The sequence below is a fragment of the Stegodyphus dumicola genome, chromosome X1 (genome assembly GCF_044657685.1).
Source record: "Stegodyphus dumicola isolate Sdum_Otavi_A_Nest chromosome X1, ASM4465768v1".
Taxonomy (NCBI): Eukaryota; Metazoa; Arthropoda; class Arachnida; order Araneae; family Eresidae; genus Stegodyphus; species Stegodyphus dumicola.
In genome coordinates, this window is record NC_140780.1 from 28187622 (window position 1) to 28212707 (window position 25086).

At 31.3% G+C, this 25086-nt stretch overlaps 1 protein-coding gene across 1 annotated transcript in view; it reads right to left on the reverse strand.

Annotated features, from left to right (window-relative positions):
* Positions 1-1111: 1111 nt before the first annotated feature.
* LOC118199015 (uncharacterized) overlaps positions 1112-25086 on the reverse strand; it is a 321168-nt gene continuing 297193 nt past the window's right edge. The window contains exons 19-22 of the mRNA XM_085807260.1: positions 19136-19293; positions 13122-13322; positions 9524-9625; positions 1112-5382 (exon numbers count right to left, since the gene is read on the reverse strand). Of these exons, the coding sequence (XP_085663386.1) occupies positions 5296-5382; positions 9524-9625; positions 13122-13322; positions 19136-19293 (548 nt within the window). The 3' untranslated portion in view covers positions 1112-5295. The remainder of the gene's footprint in view (positions 5383-9523; positions 9626-13121; positions 13323-19135; positions 19294-25086) is intronic.

Sequence of the window (25086 nt, forward strand, 5' to 3'; positions counted from 1 at the left end):
GGACTCTATTTTTTTTTCTTTTACCTATGGTGTTTACCTAATGGCGTTTTCTTCTTGACAGACGGTGTTTTTCAAAGTTTACCTGTAAAATATCACACCAAGGGCCTGTAAAATATCACACTAAGGGATGCAAAGCGAGCAAAATAAGTTTAATCTTATTAGATAACTGGTTCAACCTCCTTGTTCCTCCGAAATCTTCTTTCACTCCATTAATATATCTTTCAGCTAATGGATTACATTTTTCACCTACATTCGTACTCTGTACAGAAAAGTGAAGAAAGTTGATCAAACTCCTGTAGACAGGCAGAAAAATGATAATGCGTAACGTAAGCAGCGAACTGGTAAAGAATGGTCACTTTAAAAATGGGGCTTTCGAAACACATCAATTTTGTTTCAAGATTTGAGTTATATAATACAATCGCTATTATGCACACTTCTGTTAAAAGTGTTATATATTAATATTAATGTTTGTTAAAAAAACAAATAAGCCAAAGAAACTGCAGTTCGTATATTTTTATAAACTGGCTAAATCGTTAATGTATCCTTTATGTAATATACGAGCTGCTTGTTATAGGATAAAGCTATTTACAAAAATAGAAAAATGGAAATAAATCACAATATTATACACATAATGAATCATAATATTATGCACATAATGAATCAAGAAAATTTCTTTCATCAGAAACCGTTATAATAGTGCTCTTATAGCAGCTATAGAGCCATATCTGTGACAGAAATTCGTAAGGTAGTCTGAAAAATGTTTGTTGTCTGTCAGATCAAATTCCGATGAAAAGAAGGATACTAAAATAAGATAACGTAATGCCGTTGTTTCAATGGCTAGGCTACAGTGGAAATGGGTTGAGTGAGTGCAAAATCTTTTACATTTGCAGCACTTTTTACGCGAAAACATAAATTAAGACGAGTTACAGCCTTATTTTCACTTTAAATGCTTTCATGTGTTTTTATTTTTCTGCTTTATTTTTAATATTTTCTTAATGCAAATTTATGTTATAACTGCATTTACTTGTTTTACAAAATCTCAGAATATTTCTTGTCTTGTAGCATTTAATGTTTGCAAATTAAAGCAGCAACGAGTATTATTTCGAAAATTTTCAAAACTATTTCTAAAATTATAAACCTTACCTGAGCTTCTGTGATTATTTAGTTCTTCAATTTGTATTGTTAATTTACTGAGATTATTGCGAGTCACTTTCATTAAAGAGAAGGAAAATCCTTAAATTACATGCATATAAAAGATCAGTTATATTTATAATAGTATACATTAAACATGAGCAGTTATTTTGCATAATAATTCATACATGGGTATATTGCACGAAGACTAGATATTTTCTTATGCAGCATTATAGCATATTTCCAGGAAAAAGCAAATAATACTACATAATAGATTTTGGGTACCAATAAATTTATTTTCCTATTGTAGTACTAGTTATATATAATGTATAAGAGAACATAGTACAATATAAAGGAACATATATGACTATAAAAACAACCACGAATCACAAAGATTAACAACAAGCAAATTAAGGAATCATTATGCACAATAAAATTATAAAACAAAATAATGTTAAGTAATATGCGCATGTAAAACACAAAAGTAAATTGCTGACTTTAGATATTATAGGAAATAGATCAATATCAATAACAGCCTGGGACAAGATATAGCCTGTCATTACATTTGTTTGGCAATATTGGCCAAATGGTTACATTAATTAATATGTAATTAATATAAGTTGATAAAAATTGACCTCATAAACGATAACCAATAGGCTTTCTCTGCCTTGCTATCTTTTAACTGATATCATAATTGAGTTTCCATGATTTCCATGATCCATATCTCAGTCAGCAGTTTACTTTCAAAGTCTGCAAACATGCCTTTGTCCTCTATTGTTATACTACAAATTTTATGAATAACTGCATTGTATTTTGAACAAATTTAAGTACCATATAAAAATTATAAATTGTATCATTAATTTTGAAACAAATTACCCAAAAGTTTCGATTGGACAAATTACATTAAATGTACTACAATAATATACACTGTGTGATCTTAATTCATTTTGATAATGCATATAAATCAATATTTTTGAAATTTTTTCTCAAATGAAGTTCTTAAATGAATGATGAAATCTAATGTATAATTTTAAACTGGTGATACAACTACACAATAATCACACATTTCAATTAATATCACAATTCATACATATTACAAATGTGCCCGATACTTTTAGAAATTTAAATTCTAGTGCTAATTCGTGCTTTTTTTGGCACACAATTGATTCTGCATATTTTTGCAGCTTCGGGGTAAATGTTTTGCTGCTGAAAAAATACACCTGTGATATTTCGTATCGTATTATTTATTTAAAATTAAGCATTCTCAAAAACAAATAACTCTTCTTGCGTAGGTAAGTACAATAAACCCTCGTTATACAGTTATTAGAAAATGAAATGATTCTGTGAAATCTTCTTTTAAAAAATTACTCTTTTAAATGTAAATGTCAGAAAATATTTGACACCATGTTATATTTCGTTCGGTTTTCATTACTTGATGCAGTCTTTCAACGAAGCAGTCTCACGATCACGATTAGTGTTTATACAGAAAGTTATTCAAATTAAATGCAGGAAGGGTAAAAAAGCATGCAGAACAATTTCCACAGTGGATGTTTACAATTAAAACAATTTATGTAAAATGTGCTGCCTTCATTTTAAGGCAAATTTATTTAAATAAAATGTACTACCTCTAATAATTCTGTCAGTTGAAGTAATGTATTAAAATCCAACTTTTGATTTTTTAAGGGAAGTTTCTTGCTTTAAAATATAAATTCCTCAGCATCTTAGAACACTGGAACTGTTTAAAAATTAGTATTTATCCTTAGCGTTTAATTTGGTGGATTTTTTTACTTATATGAACCAAATATATTTTACAATATCTCTTCATCACCTCATTAATTCTAGAGGCGAATAATTAGTTTTGTTCTCAGAGATGTCGTATCTTTCGTTGTATTTTCAATCTTTTTTGAAGTCATGAATCCTAATATTAAGCATTCTTATCCTTCCATGGAGTTCAATGTTTTATTTTGGATCTCAGATTTTTGAAGGCTAGCAAAATGAAAGTAAGACGCAGATAACTTTGGAAGTTTTATTGTTTTTAAAGATTCATAAGTTGTTCGTATGGATTTCCAGATCTTATAAGAAAGATACCTGCAATATAAATGTTATCTTACTCTTCAGTTAGTTTAATACATCATTTTACGAACACGGAATTTCCACTTCTTTTTGCAGAAATTCATACTGTGACGCCTTTAAATTAAATGCCTTTCCTTCTTTCAGTCAATTAACACTAGAAAATACTTTCAGAATAACATTTTGTACTACGCAAACAAATTTAGGGCTGATTTTAACAAAAACATAAACCTTGTAACATATAAAAAAACATTAAAATATATTAACATGAATATTTCACATACGTTTTACATAGATATTTCCCTAAACATACATAAAATACATTTAAAATGAAATATCAAGCAAAACAGATGAAATATGTAATCCAGAAAAAGAGAAACGCAACTCATATGAAGCTAATACTCTTTATAAGAACAAACATATTGAGCTACAGTAATAGTGGTCTTAAGCGTTTATTTATAATTTCCCTCTCCATAAAAGCATTATATATTTTATGATATTTTCTTTAGGATATAATATCTACACCTGCTATTTTAAGGATATTTTAGTATTCATGATGTGAATGTGTTTTATACACATCTAATTTGGATTTGGGAACATATATGTTTTAAAAATTCCCCTACGAAATCTATTAGTAGATAGGATTTTTAAACATAAATTTTTCTAGTATTTTTCAATTTTCTCTGCACAGAATTTGAACTATCATTTTATTTAAGTTGTCCTTAGTTCTCATTTATTTCAAAGAAATGTACAGTTTTATGACTTCTATCTTGAAGAAAAATCTTATTTTGAAACTACATACTGAAGAAAATTTTCAGCCAGTCTGGAATCATAACAATTAATAGTTGTAAATCTTATTAAGTTCAAAAATGAAAGTCAATAAAACTCTTCTGTTCTCAAGTAAATAAAATAAAAAGAATGTTCCTCTTTATCTTCTATTCTGATGAGAATATTAGCTGTACCTGGCTTTGTTCTTAAAAAAAAATTACATTAGACTAAGTGTTTACCATGGTAGTATAAAAGTTTGAACTAAAAGATTAAAATATTTTTATTAAATTAACTTTTAAAATTTGATGAACAATATATGTTTTAAAGAATAAGATTATAAAATCTAACAATAAATTTCTATATATAGATTATCAAGATAAATATCCTAGTCAGTATATGAATTCATGTAAGCGTAGAAGAAAAATTTTAAGAGAGTTCAGATATTCGTTGCATAACGAGGATTTATTGCTTTGGATACCTTTTTACATATTCATGAACAATCAGCAACGTAATGAAAATTTAATAGCATTGCGCTTTTTATGTTTTAGCTGCCATAAGTAATCACAATTTTGCCATTATTTAGCTTTTACCACTATCGAAAGCGTATCACCACTGCATTTCGCAAAAATATATAATATCCATATTTCTTTTAATCAGTTGTTCAGCTTTGGACTAAGAAAAATGACAGGCCTCGCTATAATATATATATATATATATATATATATATATATATATATACAACAATATAATTTGAAATTCTACTTTTGGTGAAATATTAAAGCTGAAATTTGAAATGTCTTTTATACACAATATTAAAGCTTATGATAGAAAGCTAAACTTATTAGAAACATTACTATTATATCTCTCTATGAAAACAGTCACGAGTCTTCATTAATAGTAAAGGCTACCCAACAGTATTTACACAAATCTGATAAAAAAAACTGTGAATTCCGCTTAACACGGAGATAAAGGAACGTTTTTACTTTATACAATATCTACTTTGTTATGTACGTTGAGTCTGAAACTTTGACTATTGCCTTGATTTATAACACATTATATCTCTGAATAGAACATTTTACTTCTATCAAAGTTAGAAGAAATATAGGTATTTGCTTTCTGAACCTCTTAAAGCAAATATTTTCTTCATATCCATTGAAAAATAAAACTTCCACATCCCCATTTCTTCAGTAAAGGGTATTCTGCTTGTAATGGAAATTTCTTTCTCTATAGACAGCTGTTTATCCAAAACTATCCTTAATTATCTCAAGGACAGAATTGTTTAGAAGACAGTAAATTTTATTCCAGGAGATTTACTTTGGATAATCCCTATTCATGCGTAACATAGGGTTCCATAAGTTGGGCTAAAGTTAGAGTCGCTGGATGAGTCATATAATACTTGGGACTATGTCCAGCCTAAAAGATAAAATATTATAAATCAGAAATATATCACCTTAAAATGTTACATTAAAGGACTATTTAGATCACTAAAAGTATTGATTAATTAATTAATTAGGATAATTAATTAATTAATAATGTGACATAAAAATCATTGCATTAACATATTTCATTATAAGATAATGTTTCATGAAAATAATCATCACGTGAAGCTAACTTAGCAAGAACTACGAGTTATGATTTTTTGCAACTTAAAATTAGTCTGTCGAATACCCTCTTAAGTTTTTTTATGTTTGAAGCTGACAAGACAAGGCAAGTAAAATTATTCATGCTCCAGAGTTTTAAAAGGCGCGCTGTCATCCTCTTTATTAAAATATGTAGAAGTTCAGTATGTCAGTTTTTTGACAAAGTTGTAAACTTTTCTGAGTTCATCTCTCTCTCCATTTAATATGGGAGCGAAATATTTTGCAAAGTATCATTAATGAATGTTTTTTCGATAAACAAAGGAAATCCACAGTCATTATTACAATTTTGTTTTTTGCAGTAAATTTAAAAATCGATAATAAAAACATGATAAATTAAATCGAGAATTTAATTACTTGATTTTGAGAGACTAAATTAATTTTAATTTTAAAGCTTCAGATATAATTTAAAAGTTTGGGAATTTATATCTGCTTAGGTTTTCTTTAAAAATGGTAACTGAAATATACTGAAATAAACGCGATTTTTATTCTATACTAACTATTTTATAGAATAGAATTTTAAATAAATAAACCTATTTTATAGAATAGAATAAAAATAGACTATAGTAATATAGTCTATTTTTATTCTATTCTAACTACCATTTTAAAATTCATAATGAAGGCCTAATCATGTAGGTTTAGAGATTTCTCATTTTTGCCTTTCTTCGTTATGTGAAGATAAATTTCAAATGAGTCAGAAGCACTTATAAATTCACGCTTTATAACGTCCCACCAAGTACAATGATGTGCAAATTTACGTTTACATGAGTACTTGGTGATTTCTCATAACTTGTTGAATAAAACTGAAATAATTTGACACAGTGAAATTTTACGAGAAAGGAAATATACTTTTACAAACAATATACCAACGCAGTTTTAGGATCACAACAAGGTAATTAACTTGAGTTTGGGGAAGGTAAGTTCCAGCAATCTAATCTTCAAGGAAACTAAAATCTCTAAAACGAATGAAACCCGCCATGTAACTAATTCCTCAAAGGCGCCTGATAAGTACTGCATGAGACTCAAATGAGATGATGTGGCTGGCCCCAATTCATTCAATGATTCCAGTTTCAAGAACTACATCAACAGCGTCTTCTTGATGTAGATGCGCATTATCGTCCCAAAACAGAAAGTCAGACAGATCCACATGAATCTCTAAAATGAAGATAATCGAGAGTCAGATAAACAAGCATGTCTAAATCGCTTATGTATCAAGATTGCAAAATTTTCGTCTTCAGGCATCCGGAAATGCACACATTCTTTGACGAACACCTGCATGCCAATATGCCCATTAATAATTATTTCTTTGCATACCACCACATGTGCACTGTTGAGTTATATTCCCTATTATTTGTGATAATATTTCATATTATTGGCTTGCTATGGATGCAAATATGTTAGAATCAGATATTAAAAAGAACCTTGGCTTGCTTGTCATCAAACAAGACACAGCTGTAGGTTGAAAATTTCAATTTTTATGCTCACTGTACATACTTAAGAAGGCCCTCTTTTGTTATGGAACCAATGAGATACGGATTACGGAATAAAGATCTTGACTCTCTAGAAGAAAAACGTTTTTCAATATTATCTTCTGTATAGAGTTTATCGCAATAAAAAGGTTCAAGTAGAGGTTTCAGAATCTAAACTCAGCTGTCTACTAATCGATTTCCACTTGCAATTAGCAGTTACCAGCAGAAAACTATCTTCAGTTTGTAGAGACATTAGGTTAACTGGAAAAGCCAGAGAAATGAAAAAATGAGCAAACGCATTCGCCGGGAATCGAACCATGGACCTCTGGAATACCGGCCCAGCCTGCAGAACCACTACACCACAAAGGCACGTTAAGAAGGCGGGAGAAATACCTTATCAGTTGTTTTACATTTACGATTTTATCTCACTTTTTATCTAGCAATGGTTATTGCGCGATTTTATCTAGCAACTTTTATCAAGTGTTTAAAATTGAATTGTTTCCGGAGGTAATTGTATGTCTTGAGCTTCCGCTATTTTAGCCTTTTCATAATTATCTGCTTTATTTCTAAATGGTCAGCAATTTTCCATCTCAGAAATTCTTACGAATAATACTTCGGCAGAAAAAAAAGATAAATAAAAATTATTTTGAAGCAATAAATATTTAAATCGAACTCTGACTTGGAAAAGTACCTTATATAAAGCAGTTGCCACGCATTCAGATGATGTCATGCTGTTATATGTTCAGAAACAGATTGATTAAACTACACTGGCCAATCATAACACGATTTGCAGTCGTTTTACTTTTCCATGAAAATATAAATTAGACTGATAGATTACTTTATCAGATATCACTATTTTTATACATATAAAGGTAATTTTGGACTACATGCATTTTAGCTCCTTATTTATTTATTAAAATGATCTAAACGTTTCATGAAATATTCAGTTTTCATGCAAGGTGAATCATGTATGAGCTATATTTCCTATTGCAACTAACAAATATTAAGCACATAAGGTTACCCTTACTTATGGCAATTTCCGCGTAACAGCTATGCTAATTTTTGATATACTTATTATAAGCAAAGCAACATAAGCTAGCCAGTTCACAGGATTCGAACCTCGGACCGAACTACCAGTGTTGAGCAATTTTACCATTAGGTCGCTGGTGGATCGCTACACAACGAAACATCAAATTTTGGTTCTGAAAATTCATTGCAAAAATGACGAGTGTTATGCAGAGATTGTGATAAAGCTTCGTGCACAAAAAGTTCAGTGCAATCTTTGAACGTGAACGTGCATCTAATGAAACAACAGTTCGCAGATTGATAAAGATAGAGGTTTGACAGCAGACATTAAATCATCACGTTTCTCGATCTAACCGGTCTGTTGCAAACACAGTTATTATTCGTGACAGTGTTATTGTAAATAGCAAGAAATATGAACATAAAGAACAACAACAAAAAAAACCTTAAAGAGGAAACTTAATGTGTTATTAGCCCCCTCGAATAGGCAGACGAGTGAAAACGTGATTACGAATGCTATCGAGAGAGTGCGATGTGAACAAACAGCAGGTGATAGAAGACACATTACATAAATTATTTTTCATTCTTAAATTGCAAAATTTACCTTCTGTATATATGTTAAAAGTGTTTTCCTTTTTCTGAAAATAAAGTATTTTATTGGACATGTTAAACACAACGTTTCTTAGGGGGGTGGACATCCAATACGAATGTAGTATACTTTATGATTTCCAAATAAAATATCATAAATTCGAACTTTAAGAAGAATGATTAAAATTTCTCAGATTCTGTAAAAAAGTTGCGTAAATTTCAGGATACATCTGGTAGACTGGCTTCAAATGCAGTCAGTACATAAAGATATAAGTAATGTATAATGTTCTTTCTTATTCAAGGCATATGCCTTACGCACCCCGGAGCCCACGGTCAAGAAAGCAGGGGCCCACCAGCGGCCGAGCGGTAAAGTCGCTGAACACTGGTAGTTCGGTCCGAGGTTCGAATCCCGCGAACGGGCTGGCTGCATGGGCGTTTTCGTGGTTTTCCCCATGTGTAACGTGTATACGAGCCAGTTTCCCTTAGAAAGTCCTCCACGAAGGCATCCCTCCCCTTAGGCAGATATCCCTCGAGGCTTTGCCATAATCACACACACAAGAAAGCAGATTTCGGACCCTGCAGGCCTTGGCCTATTAGGGCTGTTACGCCGCTGAGTTTAGTTTTGTTTTTAGAATGTTCTTTCAACTCATCAGCAATAAACAATTTCATTACAGTTGTGTAAAATAAAGTTTCCTGAGAGATAATTAAAAAAAACTGGACGTTATTAATGGAACGGTTTAATCACGCTTCCATTTATACAACAAACAAGCATAATAAAATTGGAGCAACATAATTCAAATTAAAAGTATTAAATAAGTATCAGGTTGGGATACTAACCTTGTCTTCTATATTTTCATCAGCGCCTGCAGATTTTAATAACTTATAAAGTGCTCCATTGTCTGGAAGAGCAGTCGCGTAATGGAGTGGTGTTCTTCCTTCCTAAAAAATCAAAACGCACATGAAATTACGGTTTGAATAGTTCCGATTACACATATAGAAATAAACAGGTATTCATTTGTTAAAAAAATGGAAAATTTAAGCGGCGTAGAACTATGACATCGTTAAATGAAATAAAGCTGGGTATCGCGATTGAAAATTATCATGCAAAATATCGCTGATATAGTAACTATAACAGAAACCATAGTTACAGTGGTGTTCTTCCTTCCTAAAAAATCAAAACGCACATGAAATTACGGTTTGAATAGTTCCGATTACACATATAGAAATAAACAGGTATTCATTTGTTAAAAAAATGGAAAATTTAAGCGGCGTAGAACTATGACATCGTTAAATGAAATAAAGCTGGGTATCGCGATTGAAAATTATCATGCAAAATATCGCTGATATAGTAACTATAACAGAAACCATAGTTACAGTGAAAAATTGCAGAGAAATAACGATATACACAAAAGCATACATCGTGTTTCAAACCCTTTCAAAATGTATTTACTCTTGTTTAAACCTCGTACTATTATTACAAAATAAATAACTCACTTGAATGGATGTATCGCTTTTACTGTGTTTTTGAATTTGATGAATAGAGTTTTAAATTCTTATCATGCATTTTATTCCTTTTGAGAATATTTTAAAGCACATTTTAAAGTGCTTTGGGAATGCATCTGTTCCTCATTCATTTGCTTTGCATACATCAGAATTCCATAAATGTTTATCAAAGCTTTAATGCACATAGTCGCTTTAATGAAAGCTTTAATGAAAAGTGTCGGCTCTCGAGATTATGAAATATATAGTACAAATTTTTTCTTTCTAAGCGCTCTTCATAACAGATATCTGGACGATATTAAATAATAACCAGCATCACGACACTCCCTACACGGTCGGACAACGTGTGTTCACTGCAGCGGTGATCCTGCTTTTCATAAAACCCATACCGTTAGGCAAGGGGTTGAGTGAGTTCAGAAGCAGATAACTTGGACTTGCTGCGGCCTAGCGACACTAAACACATGCAGCCGATATTCAGTGCCCACGAAAGTCAGACATTCTCGCTATTGCTATATATAGGTTTGCATTTTATAGCCACTTTTGACAAATATATGCCATTACTGTGAAACCAGTACAGTTATTTTGGTATCCGGACATAATCCCGACAGCCGAAATCCCGACAAGCCAGAATCCCTACAGACGGATCCCGACAAGCCAAAATCCCGACAGGGTCGAAATCCCGACAAACCAAAATCCCGACAGGGTCGAAATCCCGACAAGCCAAAATCCCGACAGGGTCGAAATCCCGATTGTCTAGTATCCCGACAGGGTCAAAATACCGACACGGGCGAAATCCCAATGAGGCCTAATGACCCCTTAACATACTTCCACAGCTGCAACTAGTATATGCTTTGATGACTAGCAAATCTGAAGAAAATTGCAAAAGATTATTCCAAGATTTAATTGATTTCGCTGAAGAAAATATTGAAATGAGGCCATCTAGAATCATTAGTGATCTAGAAAAGGCAGCTATAAATGCTCCGCGCACTCAAAATGCTGTCGAGGATTGGCACAGAAGATGAGAGACCTTAATTGGACGGCCGTTTACAACATCATAGAAGGATTTCAAAAATAATAGCAGCATGTGGAATACCAAGTTGAATGCATTCTTCGCGGAGAAAACAACCAAACGTAGGAAGGTAGATGATGACAGAGAAAGGAGAATTATGACTGTTGTGGACGATCGTGATAATCGACCTGTGATGGAATATCTTCGTGCTATCGCTCACAATGTGTCACTGTAAATATGTCGTTTGCATGTGTAAGTGATGTTTTCTTTTTCTTAATAAAAAGAATTTTATAAATCTTCATTTCAAATTTTAACGGTCATTTCAATTTGTTAAATATTATTTTAAGTAATGACATAATTTTTATGATTTTTTGATTTAAACTTTTAATTAGTAATATGTAATAGTTAGTTAAAATTGTATTTTATTAAGTTAAATTGAGTGTTTATATTTAGATATTAACATGTCGGGATTTTGAACAGTTGGGATTTTGACCATGTCGGGATTCTGGACACTCGGGATTCTGACCCTGTCAGGATTCTGGCTTGTCGGGATTTTGACCCTGTCGGGATTTCGACCGTGTCGGGACTTTGGGTTGTCGGGATTTCGGCCCTGTCGGGGTTTTGGACAGTCGGGATTCTGACTGTCGGGATTCTGGCTTGTCGGGATTTCGGCTGTCGGGATTATGACCCAGACCCAGTTATTTTATAGATCTGGTGTAAGTGTAACTAATGAATGTTTTCTAACCGAATCACTGAACGCAGAAACTACGTGAGTCCTATTAAACTGGGCAACTACTTCAAAACTCCGATTTCATGGAGCACCTTCTGATCATTCCTTAAAGCTACAGTACAGAAGTATAATTTTCTAATTTTCTTTGGCTTTTTTTATGCAAACATATTTTAAGAAATTCGAAGCCCGACTAGCTTTATTTTGTTTTTTGCAATCAATGATTAGAACATCAAGTAAAATATTTTTTTATTATTTTACTTATTTTATTGTTGAATTAAAAACTAACAGATATTGAAAACACCTGACTGAATACTTTGGTATGTAATTCGTTCACTTCTTTGGTTCTTTTCTTGCCTTTTTCTTATTAAAGGAACTTTCCAGAATGCGTAGAAAGATTTATAAGGCAAAATGATGATTCCAGTATGCCATTGTTTTTTTTTTTTTTTTTTTTTCAAATTAAACGTGTTCAAGGATATCATCAATAAATCTGTAAACAGTCAGTTGCATAAAATTCCCTTTTTCTGCGTATTGGAAGGAAATTCTGTGTATCGGTTTCGTGAAATATTCCTCATTTTGGTCAAAGCTTTCACTTGGACTCGAATGGTTCTTGCAAATATTTCATGTCGAAACTAGATAACACACATATAAAATGAAATCAGTTTTGAAATTTTTTGAGTTTTTGTGATTTCTGCATTTACCATTTCGGAAAACATTCCAGAATCAATTAAAATAAATTAAGTAATTATCATAATTTGCGCAAGAACATGCAATGGTATATTCCTTATTTTAATTTATTAATTTATTTAATTTATTAATTCCTTATCCTAATTTTATTTACGATTTCTTTTTCGTTGACAAATATTTTGTTTATAAGGTTTTTCTTCCTATTCTGTTTTGCATTTCCAGTTTCAGTCTTTTGCTTTCAAATGCATGCAGTCACTATGAAACATTCGTGCGTATTAGTAATCAGCAAGCAATAATTATAGTTTCATTATAAAGAATTAATAATTTAAGCATTTTTTCTATAAAATTAAAAGCTGAAAGAACGTGTGAAAGCATTAAATTCTTAATACATTCACAGGTGCCAGTCTAAGAATTTGACTTTAATCTGTATGAACAAAATAAAAGTATGACTATATAATTACAGTAAAGCAAGTCGATTACATGCGATTTCACCCAAAACAGCTGGAACTTACGTTATCGGGACCGTCCATTGTCTCTGGAAAATGGGAAATAATATATGTAGAAACGTCTGTATGTCCATGTAGTACTGCCAAGTGCAAAGGACTGGCTCCTACATGGTCTCTACTTAAAGCGAATCTTTTTCGTGTAAGAACAGAACGAACTTCTCGCAAATGGCCTTTTGCAACAGATTCGTGTACAGCTTTAATTTTTGCCTGCAAAAAGAGCAAGATAGTCTTGAAAAACATTTCATTCATGATTTGTTACTGCATTTTAACTTCTATAATTAAAATTTCATTGCTTAACATGAATATATACATGCAAACAGATAAAAATATCGTACCTATAAATTTTTACAAGACAAAATATAGTTAAATTTACTAATATAAAAATTTTTATTTACAAATATAAAAAAAACAAATTTGAATCTAAACTTAACTATAGCATCTTCTAAATTCAGCAAGGTCGTACCAAAATATAAATTTCATTTTAAATAAATATTTGGCTCTCTTACAAAGTGAAGTATACAGAAAATTCTTTCACAAAGTCTAAATGTTCTTTTTTTCGTATATACACAGAAATGCATTACTTTCTTTAAATTGAAACTCTATTTCCTGTTTCATCTTACACGTGAATTTGTTTTTCATTGGAAATACGGAATATAATAAAAAATTGATAAGTCCTGGACAAAACAGAGAAATCCCTAGACATTTCATCTATATATCCAGATATCATTTAATATTCAGTTTAAAGAAACACAATATCAGAAATATCTGCAGTCAAAAGTAGCATGTACATAAATATTGAAACTGAATAAAGAAAATGGAAGCAATCTGAATTTAAGATATTTGAAAACATAATAATACATAGTTTGACATATTCTTATGCGACATAAATTTTAATAAAAGACTGAAAACGTCAGGAAATAATGTAAAGCGTATTTCATATACATCTCATTTTTAAAATATATAAAATTTCACTTCAGAATCCATGACGTTTCAGCACATGCTATGTTTTTATAGTATTTAAGTGTTTAAATTCAAAGTTAGCATTAAATAAGAAAGGAGAATGTAAATTTAAAGTAAAGTGAATTAGGTGAACATTTTTAGGAAATTTAACTAAACAATTCTTTTTGTAATATGAGTCCAGTTTCGTGCAGTGCTTTAGAACTGATCTTTTTATATAATACAAAATTAAAAGTTACATCCGATGTTAGGAAGTATGTCAGTTTATTAAAATAAAGGTTATTATATTTAAGGAAAAAGATTATTAAATAAAGTGATTATATATTGGTGTGCTGCATTTTGTGAAACTGGATAATATTAAATCATTTAGTTTCTAACTGAAGTTAATGATACCAGGACAAAGGCGACAGGAATTCCATCCTACCACTTTTCTGTTTCAGATAGTTTTCTGCCATATTATTTTTCCATTGTTGGAAAGATAAGGCAAAAGTACTTTCTCTGTTATAAGGTTATAGGTTAGGTTAGGTTATTTAATTACGACAAAGTCTTGAGGGCTATCTGCCTAAGGGGAGGGAGGCCTTCGTGGAGGACTTTCTAAGGGAAACTGGCTCGTATACACGTTACACATGGGGAAAACCACGAAAACGCCCATGCAGCCAGCCCGTTCGCGGAATTCGAACCTCGGACCGAACACCAGTGTTTAGCGACTTTACCGCTCGGCCGCTGGTGGACCTTCTCTGTTATAAAACTCTTGACTTTATATCACTCATACAGCTGAAAATGCATGTAAACAGAATAAAAGCCTTCCGACATTGGGTGTAAACATACATAACTTCTTAATACATGACATACTACTCGCAAGAAAGTAAGCAGTTAATAGTTACATATAATGTACATTAAGTTACACATGGGGAAAAACCACGAAAACGCCCATGCAGCCAGCCCGTTCGCGGGATTCGAACCTCGGACCGAACTACCAGTGTTCAGCGACTTTACCGCTCGGCCGCTGGTGGGCCTTCTCAGTTATAAAACTCTTGACTTTATATCACTCATACAGCTGAAAATGCATGTAAACAGAATAAAAGCCTTTCGACATTCGGTGTAAACATACATAACTTCATAATACATGACACACTACTCACAAGAAAGTAAGTAGTTAATAGTTAAATATAATGCACATTAAGTTGCATAGTATTCAAGCGATGGCAAGGGTATTACAATTTGGTGACAAGAATTTGTATCGTCAGGGCTGCTGTTGATGAAGGTTTTGCAATTAAATAATATAAATATTTTATATATTGAGGGAGAAAATACCTTACGTATGTTATTACGGAGTTAAGTAACTGAAGCATAACTATATAACATGTTGGTGCTATTTCAATTTTGCTTTGTTTGCGTTATTACCACAGGAGCTTAAGTTTATATATAACTTTAAAAACATAGAAAATACATCTTCCCGCATGTTTGTAAAATATGTGTTTCTTTAGTCATGACTTTTAGTATTGCAAAGTTGTATAGATTTATCATATTTTATTTAATATACAATATTCCAGATACTTTGTTACATTACTAAAAAAATCTGATGTGTACACCACATGACTTCCTTGTACGGAATATTAAATTATACGCATTTTTTCTTGCATTTCATTTAAACATATTGGATTGAATTAAATCTACTTCGCCGACAGCGCATAAACCACAATAGAATAAATGCATTCTTTAAAATTCACTCTAGTATTTGTTTACCGTAGCGACACTCTGGCGCTAGATTCACTTAACAGTATTAATAATTATATGACAGTTAATTTATATAATAATTATATAACGGAAACTAAGTTAACTGTTATATAATCCAATAATTATATAACAGTTAACTTATAAATTTCGTTCATATTATAAGTCATAATGCACAAAATTTGTATCATTTAAAGAATAGAATTATCTAATCGTTGCCACATGTTCTATTCAAATACTATAATAAAGCTAGAATGATGTATAAAAGAAATTAAGCAAACAAAACAAAAAAGAAACAGTTTTTCACAGACGATTGAGTATTTCTCATTTAATTAATTCAGTTCTCACTTCGCGAGAAGGCAAAAATGCATAAAAACTCAAAATATCTATATTAAAAATTACGAAGTAAATCTTAAACACTTATTTCCTCGAAAAAATTCCAGAAAGAATTAAGCATGATTTGATTGGCAATAATAAATGAATGCGTTATCTTTGTTGTTGCGAAGCTAAGTTTCTCTAGATTGGCAACAAATCCACTAGTCTCTGTTTCAAATGTAAACATCAATGGCCGCCATATAAAAAAGGTATAGCGGCACTTAGACAACTTTAAAATTGTTGATAATTCTCAAAATATTCCATACGGATTTACAAAAGGCATAAAAACCTTAACCGGAAGATAAAAACAACATAATACAATCATTTTTAAAGCAAAAAATGTACAATTTACAAACATATAAGAGTAAAGAATCTGAGATCACTGAGCCGGGTAACAGAGTAGATATATATATAAATGTATTTATATACGTTTGGTGCGACCGATTGCAACCAAAATACGAGGTGCACATCTACATGTTATAGCAGTCCTATATACAAAATTTCAACGTTCTGAGGCTACTCGTTTTTGAGTTATGCGAGATACGTACGTACGTTCGTACGCACGTCCGTACATACGTTCGTACAGTCGCCACGAAAAATTATCTTCAGAAATCTTTTAAAGCAGTTTTATAATTTTTTTGAAGGAAAAGAGTATTTTATTCTGTCCTTACGTACAGATATCACGCAAAAACATCGTTAAATTGCATTCGATAGCGGTCAAAATGGATATTTTCGTTGAAATATGCTGCCTGAAACTTTTCGGGATTACAATACTTCCTTTTTACTTCGTTCAAGGAAGTAAAAAGAGACGTTTGACGTTTCTATTATTAGTTGCAATCTTTCAAGCTTTTTGCTAATAAATAGAAAAGCATAGTGAGAGTTTTTAGGATAAGTAAGATTTATTTTGTTCTATTAAATAACAATCAAATGTATCATTTTTATGCTTGGTTTTAGGTTATATTTTATGTTAGGAAAAGTAATATGCTTTTATTTTTAGCTTTTTCACGTATACAGAATTAATGCTTGAGTAGAGTCGAAAAAAATTCGTTCTGGAATTGGGATAAATTCAGAACGGGAAAACTGCTTAAATGCTGCTTCATATTTCATGACAAGAATAAATAGCAATAAACCGTTAGTTTGTAAGGCAAATCACTTTCATTGCTTTCTCAATAAATTAATACTATAAACATATTCGAATGCTTTTAAGAAGATTCATAAAATTATTAATTATATTTTCCTTTAAATGATTGCTAAAAGTGGCATTTACGTATAATATAATAGAGTTTTCAATTTTGAATAAACTTCGTTGTTGTTGTTTTGTCTATGAATTTCATGGAAGTACGGTTCCCAGAGCCTCAAGAAAGTTAAACATTTATTTCCACATCAGTTTCGAGGGAAACATACCGGGGGTCCGAGGGTATTCCACCCCTCTCCCCTACAATCAGTCCGCACGAAAAGACTTTCGGTTCGCCATATATTTAGAGTGCCCCATGCTGTAAAGACATAGAGTTTAAACATGACGTCTCCGTGATATAGACCCAGGTCCTTCGGTAGTCTCCTAAAAACTATACCGTCTGGGGTAATAAATTTATTTTGAAAATTAATGCATAATGTTCACAATAATTAGCTAGGAATTAAATATTGTTTTCTACTAGAACAGAATACTCTGCATGGTTTAGCTATTTTTAATCTGAAGTAGTCTGAAATGAAAATAAAATTAAAATTAATCTATATTAAATCAATCTGTAAGTTTCACTTCCATACTTTACCATTCTTGGTGTTCTGATCATAAATTCAAAATTTATTTTAAATCTCTTCATTTAAAGGAGAAATCTAAGTACGTAACTGGTAACAGAAAAGCAAAGATTTTAATTTAATTTTTGACTTAAAATCAACATTATATAGGCGTAGATTTTGAATAAAACTCTATGGATTTCTAGGGAGATCAGACACAAGTCCTCATCTTTAGGAGGAGGAAAACGGGCTTGTGTGTAATCGCCCTAGAAATCAACAAATTTTTATTTAAAATTCACGGCGAACAAAGATGTGTTTGTGCCTTAATTTAAATTCTACATTGGCATTTTTCTCTTTCCATTAAACCATTTTAATATTAGGTCCTTGAAAGTTTTTCAGGTTTATGAATATATTTATTTAATTAAAATCAAGCAAACCATCTAAAATCTTTGAGACGCATCTTTATCAAGATACTGCTCTAATTCACAGCTCTCAAATTCATCTGGTCTTCTAGAGCTTTGACGATCTTTCTAAATGACTGCAAGATTAAAATCGTTTTTAAGAATTCAAACCTTTCAACCATGGCACTTAAACACTGGTATAAGCAATACTCTCAGCATAAGTTTCACAGTTTTTTTTTTCTGCAACAGTTCCTTGGGTAGGATCAAATCAAGATATCACATATCTGAATAGATACGCTTTATTGCGTTCATTTTGGGTTATGATAAAAATTGCACTAAATTTTCATTCAAGATGACGTAGACAAATTTTAAAGTAACTGATAATTTGCTGTAACTGCAATTAAGTGAACTTTTAGTTTCTTTAAAATTTGAAGTTGCAAAACTTTAATTTGAAGACAGATGAAACTTTTTTAGTCAGTACTACCTGTAGAAAAATTGAGGAGTTTAAGCCAAAGAATGCAACAGTATTACTGACATTAAGCAATATCAAGCAAAGCAGCAAGTAATAATGAACGACCTGAAATTAAGAAAATTAAGGCGCGCGTTTACAAATTTTTTGTTTGAATCTAATAATCGCATTCATAGGCATCAGTTATACTTTATATTTATCCTTACGTGTTTGGTCTTTACTTAAAAGAATTTAAATTGTTATTAAAAATAAAAAAAAGTACCTTCTATTGATAATTTTTTATAAACATTTAGAAATATATATCTATATGCATTGTGTTCACAGTTCCTTTTATAAAACTGAATTCTTACCATATAGATAGGAACAAGGTCTAAGAAATCCTGAACTTGTTTGTCATCAGATGTTCTTTCTATAAGTCTATCACCTTGTCCAGCAAGGACGACATGTTCTAACCGCAGGAGATCTCCTTCTCTTATCCAGTGCTCAATTAATTCATCTAGATGGTCTTCTGTAAATAAAATATGCGACAGACTCAGTTAATATTTTATGCAATACTATATCCTTTTAAATTGAATGCAACCTAGAACATGGAAGATTAAAAAACGAGGCCAAAACTATTCTCTCATTGAACAGGATTGGATTTTTTTAATAATATTTGCTGATTTTGATTCGATGAATGTCTTTATGGAGCATCCTTAAATTACAAATATGAATGGAGAAAAAAAGAATGCAGATTCGAATAAACTTACTGTGAGAAGCGTTTTAAGTTTGATAAAGAATGCAATCACCAGTGTCTTTCTCAGATGAATTTAACGAAGGAAAATTAGCATGCAACAATATCTATTTACGTAATACATAATCAAATAGAAATTAATTAGCTCTAGCATGCAAATAAGAATTATACTTAGAGATTTAAAAAATATCATGTTGTTTTGGAAAAATTCAAACATATATATATATATGTAATAATTTCAAGAGCAATAAATTTCTTAGGCTATGAAATTCAAGCAGGTAAATACCAGCTCAGTAATGCAAATATAGAGGTTATTAAAAAATTGCAACCCCCTAAAAATGTCAAAAAGTTGCAAAGATTTTTAGGAAGTATTAATGTATATCATAAATTTATTCAAAGTTATGCTAAAATTAGAGCTCCTTTAACTAACTTACTTAATAAAGATACCCCCTATAAATGGACAAATGAATGTCAAATAGCTTTTCAAAAATTAAAAGATGCATTAATTTCTAAACCTATTTTAACTTTGTTTAATCTTAAATAACCTTGTCATGTAATTTGTTGATGCCTCTAAAGAAGCTCGCCTCTCCTCCTGTGCTATACTCCGCGCTGCTCTGACCATCCTTCTTTTCTTTGTTAGAATGTTATGACGCAGAAAGTCAAAATTTAATCGTGCTTAGTAACTCATTATTGAATATATAATTTGGAGAACTTCATAGGAAAAGGAAATTGATCTGCTATTTTGAATTAAATAAATATATGCAATTAAAAGTGAAATTCCTCTGTGTGTCTTTTGGATATCATCTTAATTAAAAGTGAAATTCCTCTGTGATCTTTTGGATATCGCCTTACGACTCTGAACTTGTTTTCGCACTAAATGGATTTAAGATCATACAACATTATATATATATATATAGTAAGACCCCGCTTAACGCTGTTTCGTTTAGCGCTGTTTCGGTTTAGCGCTCTTTTATTTCAACCCGGATTCTCCGAAATTGTGCGCAGCGCTAGGTTTCCAAATAACATATCCGAAACAGTGTAGTTGTGTTTCTTGCTTTGTGGACGCATTTTTATCATTTGAAACATTTGTTGACATTATTGTAAGTTTAAATTTGTATAATACTATAACGATTAATACAGTGACAAATATTATGATCTTTAGTTTTTATCATGGGTGATAATAAAAAACAAGAAAAGAAAGCAACCAGAAAAAGCATTTCACTGGAAACTCAAATGCAAGTGATTAGAAGATTAGATTCTGGTGAACGTCAATCTCAAATTAGTGCTGCATTGATTTTGGCAACTTCAACAATAAGGACAATTCTTAAGAATAAAGAAAAAATACTGTCATCGGCAACTGCAACTACGTGAAGCTCTGCAACTAGAATTATCCGTTCTAGAAATAACATTATAGAGGAAATGGAAAAACGACTGTCTATATGGATTGACGACGAAATTGAACGCAATATGCCATTAAGCCAATCTATCATTATGCCTTCTTGACAAAAAGGCAGAAAATTGGAAACCCAGAATAGACTGAATGATCTGACTGAGAATTTTATTTGTTTTTAAAAGTATATGCGTTTATATTGTTTTTATTTTTGTAAGAAATAAATGTTTGATTTTATTTTTATTAAAAAAACATTATTAAATTTAATGCCTAACCATTTTTTATCCGTCTTCCCCTAACCCCATTATTTACATGTTAAGATAGCCTCGCTTAGCGCTGTTTCGCATTACGCTCTACTTCGATGGAACGTATCCCCCGCGTTAAGCGGGGTCTTACTGTATATATATATATAATGAATATTTAGTCTGCCTCGGATGCTAGTTTTTCTTTCATTAGGGATCAAAAGTTTAGCATTCTACGCCATCAACTTATTCTCTGACTTTATAGCTAAGTCTGCTTCATGACATATATATATATATATAACTGGCATCGGAGGCAGACTAAATATTCATTTTTATTTCGGAAAAAATCTGCCACAAATAAACTAGAACACTACTCTCGCCTTTTCAAGAACGTTTTAAATTTTGCATAGCTTTGCAGTAAAGGGAGAAGCAGCAGTTTATCTAAGCCAAAGTACAGAAAGCAAGTGTATTGTGTTCCGGATGAACTCTTAACTCAGAATGAGTTGGTTTCGGTTTTCAGTGCATTTAATTGGATAATAAATCAAGCTGTAAAATTATTATTGGCTGTTTGAGTTTTAATTTCTTTTATGTAACCAGCGTTGTGTAAGATTCTTATGACATGGATTAGTCTCAAAATGGGGCATTGTAGGAAAAGGTATTAAATTTTTTAGAATAGAGAGGGGTAAATACCCAAATTAAAATTAAGGCATTATTTGGCTATTGCTAATTTAAATTATAAATTACATTACATATTTTACAGTTCTTACACATTGCTCCCCTTTAAGGAGTAAAAGGCTTGGTGACAAGGAAGCTTTTCTAGCGGAAAAGCGTTAAACCACTTGCAAATGAAGAGAAATGTAAATCATAAAATTTGACCAACATAACTAATTAAAAAACTTAAAGCATGATTTTTAATGTAAGATATTTTTTAAAAAATAAATGTTATTTTTAATGTCCTATTATATTTTTCAATATTTAAGCTCAAAAGTCTTCTTATTTTATTATTATTATTCATAATTCTTAATGTAAAATTTTTGTGCTCACACAGTATCACAAATGAAAACTTGTACATGACCATTACTTGTTCTAATTAACTGTAACACATGTAAAATTTTATGACACTAATTTTCATATTAATACATTACATTTTAATATTAAATACAGTAGTAGTATTGCAGAAATTATAGTTTCACTGCTATTGTCTTTCATTTGCAGTTCCTTATTTTACCAAACCAGAAGGCCCCGCAGTACTTGTAGATAGAAATTTTCATTAATAGGACTTATCCACTTGAGCTTACTAATCTGTTTGTTCTGCACTAGTGACCAAGAGATACTGAGACACTTACTTGAAAAGGCTTCCGTTCGTTGCGTAAGGTAATTGGCCTCTGTAAACTGCGCTAATACATTCCATAATAAAAAAATAATATAGTAAAATAATGTAGTATATAAAAAAATACTCTCAGTCGTAAAATAAGAGCCTTCAACATTATCATATATGAGGAGCGCAAAAGTAACAATTGTGCAGAGGTGATAACGGGCCTCCGTTTCTGAATCACTATTCCCTCGGCATACTCTATTTTTAATATATAATTGTCCATAAATATTAACATTCATTTTTCAAAATTTCATATAACTTCTCTTTTTTAGTTTTAATTACATTACTCATAATCAATTTTATTATAATTACTCAATTCTGAAATTACAGAATTTTTTTTATTTATTATATTAATATTCACAATCAAAATGTTAAATATTTTCGATATTATACTCAAAAACAATATTTTACATCCATTTCTCTGTACTAATTTGCTAAATTGTTTCACTTAGTTTTTTATTCACTTCATTCACTCAGTAGCTTTAAAATTCTTAACATTAATTCAAACATTTTTAAAATAATTCAAAAATGTAGTATTAATGACATTACAATTTAATATTCTTCCTTGAAAAAAATATTAAAATTTTTTACTTAATTAATTCAGAAATAGTTACTTAAACTTATATTTCTAACAATATAAATTTTTAATCTTTCCTTTTCCATTAAATGAAAATATCAGAATACTTGTGTTTTCCTTCTTCGAATACTATGTTTTATTTTTTCTCAAAACAATAAAATCAAATCGCAGAAATTTTAACTAAAACATTTCATGCAAAATTTAAAAGCCACTGCACCAATATCAGTTTTGTTTCACTGAAAAAGTAGTAATTTAATACACTTTGACCGAAAGAAAATTGTTATGCATAAAACATTTATTTGGCTAATATATTAAAGCGCAGGAATCAGAAGCGGCTGATAAGCATTTCCTGCAGTTCGACACGTGTGGAGTAAATGACACTAAGATTGATTACCTTTGTTAATTTTTTTGGTACCAAAACGGAAGCATCTCATACATGGTATTTGAAAACACCTCTTATAAATCGGGCTAATGAATGGAATCTTGAATTATTTTGTAGTCCATATGAAAATACTCCTGTTAAGTTTGAAGCGCTGGTTGACTGCAAAGCGATAATTAAATCACAAAGGATCATACAGTAATTTGTTTCTCTTAGACACTGATCAGAACACGAGCGAGCGACTATGAACCCAGAAATTAAAAATAGGCATGGCCAAAACTTGCATTAAACATTTCCGTGAAACGGGGCGTTTCCCGGAGGTTATCCACTGTCGATTCATTGTAATTGATTTACATTTTTCGACGCGACTTTCGGTCACCTATCAATGAGAACGCTTTTCCTCATATATCCAGACCTTGTGTCTTCTTATAGAAGCACAAGATCTTCTTTCCTAATGGGCACGTATTTGCGGATAATTTGTGGATACTGCGTACTTGATGATAACTGCGTAATTCCAGAAGATATACTTTAGATAATCTCTTATAAAATGTATCCAATAAATCTTGCTGCATCCTAAAATTTCTTGTAAATTTCGCTTTCTAGGATTCAGATTTCGAAGGCATTTTTGCCAGATTCTGATCAGTTAGAATATGATTTGTAGTCAAGGCTTCTTCGGAATCATCATTTCCTAAGTCATGCAAAATTAAAAATGGTCTGCTGCTCAAGGCGGCTTTCACCCTTCCTTACTAATGCAGCAGAGAATGCTTCCAGCAAAAATTGGCCAAGCGGTTTTCTAAGCCATGGTTTGGTTAATCCCATTAAACGCTCCCAGCAACCTTACCATCAAGCCTCTCGTGGCAAAATAAATTTTCAATCAATGCCGTTTGTAGCATAAAACTTTTGGACTGTATTAGTTGTTATGGTATTTAAAAGAGAGGGACTAATTCTTTGTTTACGGCGTGGAAAGTGGAGAATTTGTCATTATACATGGTGTGAAAGAGTACTTGTTGACTGATAAACCTCTGAAATGTTTTCATGAACTTATCAGCTGTCAGGTCCGAAACGAGCTCCAGACGCAAAGCTCAACAGATTGAACATGTTAATAGCACTATGTATGATATACTCAAGTGTTACGTATTTTGTATAAAGACAAGACCGGTAAAATCTATTCCAGTTGCCATGAATAGTTTGGAGGATTTCTGTTTGAACACCCGATAGCGCTTGTGACAGTTTACAATGTAAAAAATTGCGAAGTATGCGTTTAATGGCTTTACGACCTCGCAACATCCAATTATTAGAGCGTAGTTCGAAAAGAACTTCTCGAACACCTAAGTTGTGTAGAGGAATATGCCTATAGTGAATCAGAAGACGAACAAAGGAATGAGAGCCATCAAGTAACAAAGGATATCGTATGTTAGAAGAGAGTGGGGTAAAATGAAGTCTGACTCTTAGCCGTTAAAGATTATCTTTCAGGAATGGGTTGAAACGAGTAATTTTTGATACTGTAAGTAGTGGTAAATTATTTTGTAGAGCTTCCATTTTAATCGGGAAGCATTCTTTCTGCACACACAATATATCCAATAATTTTAGCCTTCTTTATTTCAG